The 15,371-nt window shown below is 41.1% G+C and overlaps 1 protein-coding gene across 1 annotated transcript in view; it reads left to right on the forward strand.

Moving 5' to 3' along the window:
- The first annotated feature begins 385 nt into the window (after positions 1 to 385).
- Positions 386 to 15,371, forward strand: part of dock4b (dedicator of cytokinesis 4b) — a 222,192-nt gene continuing 207,206 nt past the window's right edge. Inside the window, exon 1 of the mRNA XM_062996182.1 lies at positions 386 to 500. Within this exon, the coding sequence (XP_062852252.1) occupies positions 464 to 500 (37 nt within the window). The 5' untranslated portion in view covers positions 386 to 463. The remainder of the gene's footprint in view (positions 501 to 15,371) is intronic.

The raw sequence follows: 15,371 nt of genomic DNA on the forward strand, positions 1-15,371 counted from the left end.
ATGCTGTGTACTCAAAGGTAACATTGTGGTATTCATCAGCAAATATTTATTATATTTACAGCAACAATAAATGATAAAAAACATAAATACTATATAAAAATATATTAATCTTTTTAATTACTTTGTAATGCGCGAGAAAAGAGAAAGCTTATGTATAAACACTTAAGTACGAACCCCCACACGTTACCGAGTGTATAACGTGATTTCACTACATTTCCCAGAGTGCATTGCGGTGTATCAGCTACACCAGTGTGTGTGTGTGTGTGTGTGTGTGTGCGTGCGCGTGCGTGCGTGCGTGCGTGTGTGTGTGAGCGCTTGAGCACCGTAGTTCGCTCCGGCAATCTGAACAATGAGACCGGTTGAGCGCGAGCAGCAGTGAGGAGGATGTGTGTTTTAATTCAGCTGTTTAACCGTGTACCGTTCACCTCGTTTTCTCTTTTAATGGAATAAAAACCCTACAAACATGTGGATGCCTACAGAGCAGGAAAAATACGGAGTGGGTAAGTTGAGTTTATTTTTACTGGAGTGTGAAGTGCGCTGGGTTGCGGTGCTGAGAGACGCGGAGCCAGTTTTATATCTGCCCTGAATGTACGTGCACCATATTTCTCAATAAAAGCCGATAATCGTGGCTGATTATTGATTATTCAGATGCTTTATGTCTTTCAGCGTATAGTTGTTTATTTTACGGTGTTAGGTGCTTTTCTTTTTTGCTACTGTGTTTGCATTTACAATGTGAAAAGTATTTAAACACCTCGTTATCTGTATGTGACAGTATGCATGTGCATGGACTGTTTGCTGTCCTTAATTTTATCTTGAGAAGATGTTGGATTGTGGTTTTGAATGCAGCCAACACTTAGAAATGCGGTCTTTAATCAAATAAATACAGTTTACTGCAGCTTTTACTGGTCGTGACTGGACAGAGGATTAAAAATCCGAGCTGTTCAGTAAACAACCATTTAAACAGCTTTCTTGGTTTCAGATCAATATCTTGATGTCTGTGTTGTACATACAGTTTCATCTGGATTACACTGATGTTCCACATCAGGCTGCTTTGGTGACTGCACATCTGCACATTTCATTAAGGCTAGTTTAGTCTCTTGGTGTTATTTACTAAACTGTTGTACACACACACACACACACACACACACACACACACACACACACATATATATGTATATATATATATATATATATATATACCTGTATATATGTATATATATATATATATATATATATATATATATATATATACCTGTGTATATATATATATATATATACTGTATATATATATATATACACACACACACACAAATGTACAACAGTTTATATATATATATATATATATATTTATATATTCCCTTTGGGGTTATGTAGGTGTTTAGATTTGTTGAGTAAAGTGAGATCTTAATCTGCTTTATCTGCTGCTGTTGAGGTTCTGCATTTCCTCCTCCTCCCTTCTACCTGTTTTTGTACTACATTGTTTTCCTGTTTCTATTTAACCTGATAGCCTGATCACAGAAAATGTTAAATTCTGATTGACTGGTAAATGCTTCTTAGTTTCTAAGACTTCTTAAGGTTCTAAAATATACTTGGTCAAAGGTTTAACCAGAGTTTATAGTAAATCAGTGCACTTTAACTATTTAACAATGTTCTGCAATGAACTGTAATGAACTGTAATGATCATAATCACTTTCTACCAGCTGTGTGTTTAGATTTATTTTATCACCACACAAAAAAATTTAAACGAAAAGCCAAAAAAAGGAACTAAGAGGAAGAAATAATTATGACAGAATTGTTTGCTATGTAAGTTCTGTCAAAAATAACAGAAGTTATTACTAGACATAGCATTGCTGTGTCTTTTTGTATTAAAGTAATGCCAGGTTTTATTTGTTAAGCTCTTTGTACAGTTGAAGTTAAACGCAGCCCAGATACAGCATTATACACCGATCAGCCATAGCATTAAAACAATTACTGACTGTAGTCCATCTGTTTCTCAACATACCTTTTTAGCCTGCTTTCACCCTGTTCTTCAATGGTCAGGACCACCACAGGACTAGTATTTGGCACATACTGCCCATCCTGGTTTCCAACCACAGAAAAAAACATGGGTCATATTAGATCTTTCCTGGTACAGGAAGGTATAAACCTGTCTGTGTCATATTCATCATATTTGGACAGTGCTTGGACAAAATCCATTTTGTTCTCAGAATCTTCACCGATTCTACACCAAAACCACCTCCTTGTTTCTACACTCACTGTCCATTTTATCAGCTCCACTTACCATATAGAAGCACTTTGAAGTTCTACAATTACTGACTGGAGTCCATCTGTTTCTCTGCATGCCTTTTTGGCCTGCTTTCACTCTGATCTTCAATAGTCAGGACCCCCACAGGACCACTACAGAGCAGGTATTATTTAGGTGGTGGATCATTCTCAGCACATGGTGGTGGTGTGTTAGTGTGTGTTGTGCTGGTATGAGTGGATCAGACACAGCAGCACTGCTGGAGTTTTTAAATACAGTGTCCACTCACTGTCCACTATATTAGACACTCCTACCTAGTTGGTCCACCTTGTAGATGTAAAGTCAGAGACGATCGCTCATCTATTGCTGCTGTTTGAGTTGGTCATCTTCTAGACCTTCATCAGTGGTCACAGGACGCTGCCCACAGGGCGCTGTTGGCTGGATATTTTTGGTTGGTGGACTATTCTCAGTCCAGCAGTGACAGCGAGGTGTTTAAAAACTCCAGCAGCATTGCTGTGTCTTATCCACGCATACCAGCACAACACACACTAACACACCAGCACCATGTCAGTGTCACTGCAGTGCTGAGAATGATCCACCACCTAAATAATACCTGCTCTGTAGTGGTCCTGAGAGAGACCTGACCATTGAAGAACAGCATGAAAGGGGGCTAACAAAGCATGTAGAGAAACAGATGGACTACAGTGAGTACTTGTAGAACTACATGGTAAGTGGAGCTGATAAAATGGACAGTGAATGTAGAAACAAGGAGGTGGTTTTAATGTTATGGCTGATCGGTGTAGTTTATCATTTGCCACCCTGTGAGGTTGGAATTGAATCTGAATTTAGTTGTTTGATTTTATCTTTATTAAATGGGCCTGTCATTTTAAAGGCGGTTTGATCCTGGCTTCAGATTTTGATCTCTTGTCCAAGACAAGTGAGGTGAAATGGAGATAAAAAATTGTCCATGACTGTGTTTGACATTAAACTGATGAACTCGTAACTCAGTAATTTCTGTCATGATTGTAACCAAAGTGTAAAACATGACTTTAAAATTTTGATAAATAAATATTATTCATAACCCTTGATCTGAGCTGGGTGAAGCTCAGAATAAACAGAACATAGATAGAGATATGACCAATACAAGACCATCAGATGATGGATTTGTTTGCCTTGACTACTTAATGCTTGACTTGTGAGCTTTGATTTCGAAGAATGCCTTTTCATTCGGCGCAATATTGCAGCCAGTCAAGCATGTTATTGCTCATCATAATTTACCAGCATGATTACAGCTTAGCATGCATGACAGTTTGTTTACTTCCTAATAACTGCTTATAAATTGACACTTTAAAATGTGGTGTGCTGTTCAAAGTGAGGCAGTTCAGTCACCACATATTAGCACCGTAACTAGAAAGACTTTTGGCAGTGTCTGAAATGCCCTTAAATGCTCAAAAGACTTATGAGATCTAAGAAAATGTTACTGAACCTGGGGGGTTTAATCACTCATGGACTACCCCCCCCCCCCCCCCAGGTAAACAGAATGGCCCGTGAGCATTGGCAGTGTGTGATCTGGGCCCGTTTTGGAACCAGCCACCCTGTGCGAAGGCCTGTGGGATTAGCAGGTTATTTGGCAGCGCTCTGGGCCGTTCGTCCATTACACAGCACATGCCGTAATGACTCGGGCCCTGGGGCTGGGGGGAAGGACCCCAACAGACACCTCCCAGTGTGTAATTGCCTGACACACATTTGGATGAGATGCTGTATGGGAGGGGGTGGGAGCTAGTCAATAGACTAACTGAGTCAGCTGCCTAGGGAGTTGCTTTCTCTTTTTATAAAACCACACACACACACACACACACACATACAGGCTGTGTATAATCATTTTAGGTTTATAGGACAGTTATATATTTTATGAGATTGTAGTCGTCAGTACCCTACCGTTGGAACCATGCCGATAGTATACCCCCTGCACTGGCTTACAAAGGCTGAAACTATCACGCACCTAGACGCCAACCGCATATTATCACCTACCCGCAGTGGAGTCTCAGAGCTGCATCGCATTCAGAGAGATACGCTACGTTCTTCAGATAATCCACTGCTAGTGCAGATGCCTCGACCAGACAGCAGAGGCTGCAGTGAATGTTCAATAGTTTCCCTTCCATACAGACATACCCAGTCAAGCCTGTGTGGCGGCCCAGCTGGTCGATAGCTAGCTAGTGCATTAGATTGCTGCACTCACCAAGTGCCATCTTTAATGTTTTTAAGGGCAGTGGAAGCTCAGCAGTTAGGGTACTGGACTAGTAATCACTGGTTAAAGCCCAACCAAGCTGGTTTTCACTGTTGGGTTCTCAAACAAGGCACCCAACACTCAATGGTCACATTCACCTATTCATCACATTCACTACATTTACACATTCATCACATTCACTACATTTACACATTCATCACATTCACTACATTTACACATTCATCACATTCACTACATTTACACATTCATCACATTCACTACATTTACACATTCATCACATTCACTACATTTACACATTCATCACATTCACTACATTTACACATTCATCACATTCAATACATTTACACATTCATCACATTCACTACATTTACACATTCATCACATTCACTACATTTACACATTCATCACATTCAATACATTTACACATTCATCACATTCAATACATTTACACATTCATCACATTCAATACATTTACACATTCATCACATTCAATACATTTACACATTCATCACATTCAATACATTTACACATTCATCACATTCAATACATTTACACATTCATCACATTCACTACATTTACACATTCATCACATTCAATACATTTACACATTCATCACATTCACTACATTTACACATTCATCACATTCACTACATTTACACATTCATCACATTCAATACATTTACACATTCATCACATTCACTACATTTACACATTCATCACATTCAATACATTTACACATTCATCACATTCACTACATTTACACATTCATCACATTCACTACATTTACACATTCATCACATTCAATACATTTACACATTCATCACATTCATCACATTCACCCATTCATTACATTCACTAAATTTACGAATTCACTACCTTCACCACGTTTACCCATTCATCACATTTATGACATTCACTACCTTCATCACATTTACCCATTCACTACATTTACCCATTCATCAAATTCACCACATTCGAGCCCTTAAGCAAGGCACCCAACACTCAATAGTGTGGATGTACGTTGCTTTGAATCTGGAAAATGTGGTGAACATAAAGGTGAAACAATGTAAATGACATAATGTAAATGATATAATGTAAATGATATGCATGAATAGGTAAGATGGGTGTGATGTAGTGTAGAAACAGTGCTTAGGTATGTTGGTACAAGCCCAAATCTGAACAAAAGTTGGGACAATCTTTTTATTAGGAACATTGTTTTAAACCATTTCAATATTTTTCTTACACTACAAGATCCTCTGTTCATCTTTGCCCCTTAAAGATACTGCTTTTGTACCAAATCATGGTTACGATCACCTGCTGATAATGACTGTTTGAAACAAAAAGTTGACCAGAAAAAACTGTCTGCAATGAAATAAAAGTAAATGTAAAAATTACTGTTTATGTTTTTTTTGCATTTGCCATACTGTCCCAACTTTTTTTCTGATTTGGTGTTGTGATAGAATAGAATGGCTTTATTTACACATGTACAGTACAATGCAATTCTTTTTCCACATATTCTAGTTCATTTGGAAGCTGGGGTCAGAGCACAGGATCAGCCGTTGTATATCGCCCCTGGAGCAGACAGGGATAGAGGGCCTTGCTCAAAGGCCCAACAATGGCTGCATAGCTGAGACTGGATTTAAACCAACGATCTTCTGATGTAGAGCTGTTCGATCCCGCCGATCAGCCACTTCACCAGCTTTTGAATTCCGCTTCTGACATGACGCGTTTTCAGGAAAAATAGCTCTTGTGAGTTACAAGGGCACAAAAAAGAGGCCAGAACTGATATACAGCAGATCCCTTCTATGATTTGTCCCTTGGATCATTACATATTACATTATTGCAGGAGAAACATTTATATTTATACAGCCTGTGGCACAGACTTCAGTCATATACATTTGAAGGCAGACGTTTGCATAGTTCGTCATGTTTACAGCATGTTTAGGGCAAGATAACCCACCATGAGTCTGGTAGCACCACAGAAAGACACCCAACTAAAAAAGTGTCACTTTAGAGGAGCAGGACAAAAGGAAAATGCCGGTAAACAGATCAGCATAGTGCTGTTTCATTTCACTTCAGCAAGTGGTTGAGCACCATGTGTTTCAGTTGTTGTGGTAGCTGTGTTTTCTCTTGCTGCATCACAGACCACCCATCAAGGGCTGCTGAGAGGTAAATAAAATTCACTCGTGAGTGAGTGTAGTTACTGAGGGTAAGAGTGACACAGCGGGTGTGTTCGAAAACCTAGGGAGCTGCCTTGCTGTCTTACTGTCTACATAGGCAGCTGCCTCAGTAGAGAGGATTCTAATAAGTCATTGACTTATAAGGCAGGTTATTCGAACGCGCTACTTCCATCGGCTTTCGCGTTTAGCATTTAGCATCTTGCCATTAAAACCAATAAACTGAGGTAGCACAGCACGCTAACGTCAATATAACATCTTCCTTCATGTACCGATAACGGTTAAATTTCCTGACAAGCCCGAACTTGCAAATAAAGTTTATACAAGTTAAAAATCTGTAATATTTTATTTACGTTTAATAACAACTCCATTCGTTTCTCCGCCCCATCAGCCATGTTTATTTTTCTGTGAGAGAAGAGCACCCGACCCGCAATGAATTCTGGGATTACCTTGATCACTAAGGCAGCGTCGGATGCTCACTCGTTCTTGAGCCAAAATAACATTGAAATATTAAGATGCCTCAGAAGTGAGGATTTTAAGGCATCTAGGATTTCGAACAGCCTCCTTCTCGGGAGCGCGCACAGGATGACGTAAAATGCTGCCTATGTAGACAGCACACTAGCTTTTCGAACACACCCAGCGAGACCACAAAAGCAAGTTATATATTATATATTTTAATATATAAAGAAATGGTTTATGAGCTTAGCTCAGTAGAGAAGTGCTCAGTGTCTGATCCTTTCAGGACTGAAACCAGTGAAATCTAGGAATCTTCTCGTCTACCGCAGTGACCTGACCTTTGATCCTCCCTGACCTTAGAGCCCTCGGTCAGAAGGCAGTGGATCAATGAGGTAATTTCAGGGAAATAGAGTGGAAGATCTGTAAGTACATGCAGTGCAGTTAATCACTTTTTGAATTTAGAATCCCTTTTTAATTGTATTTCATTTTCATGTTTTACCACTGCTTTATCCCGGTCAGGATTGCGGTGGGTCCGGTTTCCGAAATCACTGGCTACAATGCAGTAACACACACAGGACACAACACCGATCCATTGCAGGGCCTCAGCCAACCCCGACTCATGTCTATATGCAGACTCATGATTGGCCGATAACACCTCTGGAGATTCGAACCCAGTATAAGTTTCTACTGCACCACCCCAGTGACCTCATTTGTAATATTTGGTGTAATTATAATTATAATAATTAACATTAACAACAGTTAGAGAATTTATTTTAATTTAAACAACACTGCACCACCAGTTTTATAATTGCTTTCCATATTTAGCCACAGCGACATTAAAATATGTGTGTTTATTGTTTATTAGGGTTTTACCGTCATGTTTTACACTTTGGTTACATTCATGACAGGAACGGTAGTTACTCGTTACACAAGATTCACCAGTTCACAAGGTTATATCACACACAGTCATGGACAATTTAGTCTCTCCAATTCACCTCACTTGCATGTCTTTGGACTGTGGGGGGAAACCGGATCTCCCGGAAGAAACCCATCCAGACATGGGGAGAACATGCAAACTCTGCACAGAAAAGACCCGTACTGCCCCACCAGGGGATCGAACCCAGGACCTTTTTGCTGTGACCTTTTTGCAACTTACTGTCTTGTAATCAGGAGTCTTTAAGTCGTCGTGGTTTCCACACTTCATGACTGATCAGCGATAGGAGGTCGCACATTATGCAATCTTTCACCAGGAGATCTCGCCAATGAGTCTGTATGTTTTGTCACCAAAACACCCACAAGAAGTGACAAGGAGCATAACATGATACCATGTGTGACACAGGGTTTTTAATTCTTCCAAGAAATAGACATCAACAAGAAGTGAGGGCAGTTGTAGCATGGGGGTAAGGACAAGTAATCGAAAAGTCGCTGGTTCAAGCCCCACCGTTGCCAGGTTTCCACTGTTGGCCCCTTGAGCAAGGCCCTCAGCCCTCAATTGCTTAGACACTAAACTGTCCCAGTACTGTAAATCACTTTGGATAAAAGCATCTGCTAAATGCTGAAAATGTAAATGTAAAGGAGTGGAACCATTGCTGTAGCCATGCTTGTTGATGTTTCTACTCCTCCCCCAGGTTTCGCCTCACTTTGTGTCTTGCGTTACCATTGACTGTAGCTTGACACCTTGTTGATACTAGAGATGGGGCGATCGATCGACTTTAAATCGATATCGGCCGATTTTCAATCAAAATATGCTATCGACGATCGGACGATATTTCCCAAATGTAGCCGATCCGATCACTTGATATATAAAGATCATGTTAAGCTTAACAGCTCAGTGAATTGATCCAGACTTTGCGCTACAAAACACGAACCATCACATCACCATTCATCAACCATCATACAGAAACCATCATGAAAGCTCTTCACGACCTAAAATAACAGAATTAACGTTGTGCATCATACATACGATGTAATTTTGCTGACTGAAATATTTACTTTAAAAAGATAATACAACCCGGTCACATCTGAGCCGATTCTATCAGCACATTATTCATTTATCTGCACAGTGTTCAGTTTGGTCAATCGTAAGTGGTTCTTGCTTTTGATGTAAATGAGAACAGAAACGTTACAGAGCCAATCAGAGGCAAAAGTTTATTCATTACCAAATTCGTTAGTTCAGGATAATCTGCTAAACTTTTAGGGTAATCAGAACTTTTAGCTCCACAGACGGAACGAGTCTGACTCGGTGACCGCTCTGTGGTAATAGCGGTTTAATTAAGCTTTTTAATGAAGCTTTTTAATGTAAGAAAGTCACACAAAATGTTCTGTAGTAGCTGGTGTTTATTTAAAACCACAGCATTTATTAATAACAGTAAAAACGGAGAGAGACACTTACGCGTCACATTCGACTCCTGAATCAGAATCATTTAAAGCGACACTGTGAACAAAGCGTTTTTTTAAAGAAACACACACACGCTGTTGCTGTTCGGTTTATCTTCACTGTGAGGCTCTTTTTAAGTTTTTTTCAGACTAAACTGGATAACATTGAACCTGTGTGTGTGTGTGGTCAGTTAGACTAATAAGATATGTCTCCTGTGGGTGAAAAAAAATAATTGTTTGGTTACTTTATTATTTACTGCTGATTTTGTGCTAAAAATTGCATGTCACACACGCTGTTGCTTTCGGTTTATCTTCACTGTGAGGCTCTTTTTAAGTTTTTTTCAGACTAAACTGGATAACATTGAACCTGTGTGTGTGTGTGGTCAGTTAGACTAATAAGATATGTCTCCTGTGGGTGAAAAAAAATAATTGTTTGGTTACTTTATTATTTACTGCTGATTTTGTGCTAAAAATTGCATGTCACACACGCTGTTGCTTTCGGTTTATCTTCACTGTGAGGCTCTTTTTAAGTTTTTTTCAGACTAAACTGGATAACATTGAACCTGTGTGTGTGTGTGGTCAGTTAGACTAATAAGATATGTCTCCTGTGGGTGAAAAAAAATAATTGTTTGGTTACTTTATTATTTACTGCTGATTTTGCGCTAAAAATTGCATGTCATCACCCCCCCCCCCCCAACCCCCCCCCGATCGAAATCGACTATCGGCCGATTGTCCTGAAAGGAGATCGGAGATCGCAATCGATGCCAAAAAACCCGATCGGTCCATCTCTAGTTGATACCAATGAATATACACCATATTGCCAAAAGTATTCACTCACCCATCCAAATAATTGAATTCAGGTGTTCCAATCACTTCCATGGCCCAGGTGTATAAAACCAAGCACCTAGGCATGCAGACTGCTTCTACAAACATTAGTGAAAGAATGGGTCGCTCTCAGGAGCTCGGTGAATTCCAGCATGGTATCGTGATAGGATGCCACCTGTGCAACAAGTCCAGTCGTGAAATTTCCTCGCTACTAAATATTCCACAGTCGACTGTCAGTGCTATTATAACAAAGTGGAAGCGATTGAAAACGACAACAACTCAGCCATGAAGTGATAGGCAACGTAAAATGACAGAGCGGGGTCAGCGGATGCTGAGGTGCATAGTGCGCAGAGGTCGCCAACTTTCTGCAGAGTCGATCGCTACAGACCTCCAAACTTCATGTGGCTTCAGATTAGCTCAAGAACAGTGTGTAGAGAGATTCATGGAATGGGTTTCCATGGCCGAGCAGCTGCATCCAAGCCTTACATCTCCAAGCGCAATGCAAAGCGTCAGATGCAGTGGTGTAAAGCACGCCGCCACTGGACTCTAGAGCAGTGGAGACGTGTTCTCTGGAGTGACGAATCACGCTTCTCCGTCATGGCAATCCGATGGACGAGTCTGGGTTTGGCGGTTGCCAGGAGAACGATACTTGTCTGACTGCATTGTGCCAATTCACACATAATGATAGAGAACTGTTTCTCATGCCCTAGGAGAATGCCGATTTGGCGAGTGGACAGTCAGGGCTAAAATTGTGTAGTGCAAACCTAACCGGTTATTCATTGGCATCCAAAGAAATATTTGGTAGGAATACAGATTTTCCCAAGTTGAGTAATCAATAAGCAACTGCCATTAATTTTTTCCTTATTTTTTTTACATTTTCTGCATTTAGCAGATGCTCTTGTCCAGAGCGACTTACAGAAGTGCTTCCATAGTGAACATTTCATTTCTCAAGTTTAAGTAAACAACAGTCGAAGAACACAAATCTGCTGAAACCTGTTAGGACCAAAGTGTATTTTTTTTTTTTTTTGGAAATGAAAAAAAAATGTTAGTAAATAAGTGCAAGTCAGCTTAAGTGCTTAGCCAGCCTTCTCGCATCTCATTCCTCAAACTCTCTCTTTTTCTTTTTCTCTCCCAACCACGCTTTCTTCTCTTTGACTTCTGCACGTTCTCAACGCTAATCCCTATCCCACCTGCTCTTCCCTCTTTTACCTCAGCGGTACATATGCTCATGTGCTCGCTCTTACAGGGTTCTGCACGGTTTCTGAGGATAACAATCCCTGACATGCTGCTCCAGAGTTGCTCCCATGAGCGCCGCGTAGGTGCGACAGGAGAGAATCAGAAGTGTTTATCCACACACGGAGTTCATTTTAGTCCGCCGTACACGCTGAGCAGTTTCACACCAGGGCTTCATTTTTCGGCAGAGGCCATAAATATCCCGATATTATGCCGCCTTGATTCGCAGAACAGAACAGATGGCTCGTCTTTCTGCAGTTCTGCTGTCCATGGTGTTAGGTGTAAGCTGTAAAACACAGGCTTCAGGGGGCTGAGATGATGCTACGTGGACTCGTCTAATAGACGTCAGGGATGGATAACGTCACTTGCCCTGACTAAGTCGTCTGTAGTCACTGGTCTGTAATTACATGCTGGGTGAGGTTGTTATCAAGAGACCGAAATATTGATAGTTAGTGGTAATAAAACTTTAATCACTTTTGATACCCACTTAAGATCACGACAAAAACAGAAATACCATTATGCTCAAGAATAAGCCAGCGAAACCAGACCAATGACAGTAATACCATATTTATGCCCAAAAGTATGTGGACACTCCTAATTTTCTTTTAGGAGTTTAGGTGTTCAGCCTCACCCATTGCTAACAGGTGGATAAGGGACAGTAGAGGACAGATTAGGGACAGTGGTAGTCAAGTGGGCTTTGGGAGGGTTGAGAGTTTGAATCCCAACAGCCACTGATGAGTCCTTAAGCAAGGCTTTTAACCTTCTGCTCCAGGGGCGCCGTACAATGGCTGCACGGCCTTTCCTTTCATTCACATTCTTTAGCAGACAGTTTTATTCAAAGTGACTTACAATTATAACTGAGTACCGTTTGAGCAATTGAGGGTTAAGGGCCTTCCTCAGGGGCCCAACAGTAGTCAAGTCATTTATTTGTATAGCGCTTTTTACAATAGACATTGTCTCAAAGCAACTTTACAGAAGCAACTTTTCAGTGTTGTGGCTTGAACTGGCAACCTTCTGATTACTAATCCAGTACCTTAACAATTAAGCTACCGCTGCCCTGTTCAAGCATGACTGTGCAACAAGGAATGTCCATAAATACATGATTTGACAGGTTTGGATCTCCAGTGGCCTGCACAGATCACTGACCTCAACCCTATTAAACACCTTTGGGATGATTTGAAAATTTGATTGTGAGCAACATTATTTCCTGATTTTCAAATGCTCTTTTGACCAAAAGGGCACAAATTCATACCTACTAGTTGAAAGCCTTTCCAAACGAGTGGAGACTGTTATAGCTGGATGCAGTGAAAAAACAAAGGCATGGGTGAAGGAGTGGAACTTTTCTCTAAGCCATGCTTGTTGATGTTTATACAACTCCTCCCCTGGGTTTCCCCTCATTCTGTGTCTGCCCAAAGGAGTGGAGACTGTTATAGCTGGAAGCAGCGAAAAAACAAGGGGGGGAAAAAGAAAAGAATTTGGGTGAAGGAGTGGAACTTCTCCCTTAGCCATGCTTGTTGATTTTCATACAACCTCTCCCCCGGGTTTCCCCTCACTCTGTGTCTGTCCAAAGGAGTGGAGACTGTTATAGCTGGGCTCCATATTAATGCCTAAGGCTTTGAAATCTTATCGCATCGACTTGAGGGAAAATTGTAGACTAGTTTAACTCGGTTCATTTATTCATTCATTCACCAGTTTATCCTGGTTGGACAAGAAAGCCTTGCCTGGTGTTTAACTGGGTTGAAATCAGAGCTCTGTCCTTTTTTCGTCAAACCATGCCTTGTTGGAACTTGCTTTGTGTGATATCCTGGTCAGAGAGTCACAGTGGGTCTGGCCTCCAAAGAATCAGCCAATCTCTAACCCAGCCCAACCCCCTCAACTCCTTCCTCAGATTTAGCCAATCATTTCTGTATGCCTGGTCGGTTAATGGGACCGCTGGAGTATACAGTGTATCACAAAAGTGAGTACACCCCTCACATTTCTGCAAATATTTCATTATATCTTTTCATAGGACAACACTATAGAAATAAAACTTGGATATAACTTAGAGTAGTCAGTGTACAGCTTGTATAGCAGTGTAGATTTACTGTCTTCTGAAAATAACTCAACACACAGCCATTAATGTCTAAATAGCTGGCAACATAAGTGAGTACACCCCACAGTGAACATGTCCAAATTGTGCCCAAAGTGTCAATATTTTGTGTGACCACCATTATTATCCAGCACTGCCTTAACCCTCCTGGGCATGGAATTCACCAGAGCTGCACAGGTTGCTACTGGAATCCTCTTCCACTCCTCCATGATGACATCACGGAGCTGGTGGATGTTAGACACCTTGAACTCCTCCACCTTCCACTTGAGGATGCGCCACAGGTGCTCAATTGGGTTTAGTCCATCACCTTTACCTTCAGCTTCCTCAGCAAGGCAGTTGTCATCTTGGAGGTTGTGTTTGGGGTCGTTATCCTGTTGGAAAACTGCCATGAGGCCCAGTTTTCGAAGGGAGGGGATCATGCTCTGTTTCAGAATGTCACAGTACATGTTGGAATTCATGTTTCCCTCAATGAACTGCAGCTCCCCAGTGCCAGCAACACTCATGCAGCCCAAGACCATGATGCTACCACCACCATGCTTGACTGTAGGCAAGATACAGTTGTCTTGGTACTTCTCACCAGGGCGCCGCCACACATGCTGGACACCATCTTAGCCAAACAAGTTTATCTTGGTCTCGTCAGACCACAGGGCATTCCAGTAATCCATGTTCTTGGACTGCTTGTCTTCAGCAAACTGTTTGCGGGCTTTCTTGTGCGTCAGCTTCCTTCTGGGATGACGACCATGCAGACCGAGTTGATGCAGTGTGCGGCGTATGGTCTGAGCACTGACAGGCTGACCTCCCATGTCTTCAACCTCTGCAGCAATGCTGGCAGCACTCATGTGTCTATTTTTTAAAGCCACCCTCTGGATATGACGCCGAACACGTGGACTCAACTTCTTTGGTCGACCCTGGCGAAGCCTGTTCCGAGTGGAACCTGTCCTGGAAAACCGCTGTATGACCTTGGCCACCATGCTGTAGCTCAGTTTCAGGGTGTTAGCAATCTTCTTATAGCCCAGGCCATCTTTGTGGAGAGCAACAATTCTATTTCTCACATCCTCAGAGAGTTCTTTGCCATGAGGTGCCATGTTGAATATCCAGTGGCCAGTATGAGAGAATTGTACCCAAAACACCAAATTTAACAGCCCTGCTCCCCATTTACACCTGGGACCTTGACACATGACACCAGGGAGGGACAACGACACATTTGGGCACAATTTGGACATGTTCACTGTGGGGTGTACTCACTTATGTTGCCAGCTATTTAGACATTAATGGCTGTGTGTTGAGTTATTTTCAGAAGACAGTAAATCTACACTGCTATACAAGTTGTACACTGACTACTCTAAGTTATATCCAAGTTTCATGTCTATAGTGTTGTCCCATGAAAAGATATAATGAAATATTTGCAGAAATGTGAGGGGTGTACTCACTTTTGTGATACACTGTATATATATATATATATACAGTATATATATATATATATATATATATATATATATAAAAATTATAGACTGTTCAAGTCTTTGTAAGGGGGTAAACTTACAAAATCAGCAGGGGATCAAATACTTATTTCCCCCACTGTGTATATACTGTATATATATATATATATATATATATGTGATCCCAGTGGTAGTGGGCTAGCTCAATTTACCACTGCACCACTCCATATATTAAATATTCCCAAGTTCGGAATCATTAGGTTTTCAACATCTAGGTGCAGTCAGG

Source organism: Trichomycterus rosablanca, chromosome 1, assembly GCF_030014385.1.
Source record: "Trichomycterus rosablanca isolate fTriRos1 chromosome 1, fTriRos1.hap1, whole genome shotgun sequence".
In the NCBI taxonomy this organism is placed as follows: Eukaryota; Metazoa; Chordata; class Actinopteri; order Siluriformes; family Trichomycteridae; genus Trichomycterus; species Trichomycterus rosablanca.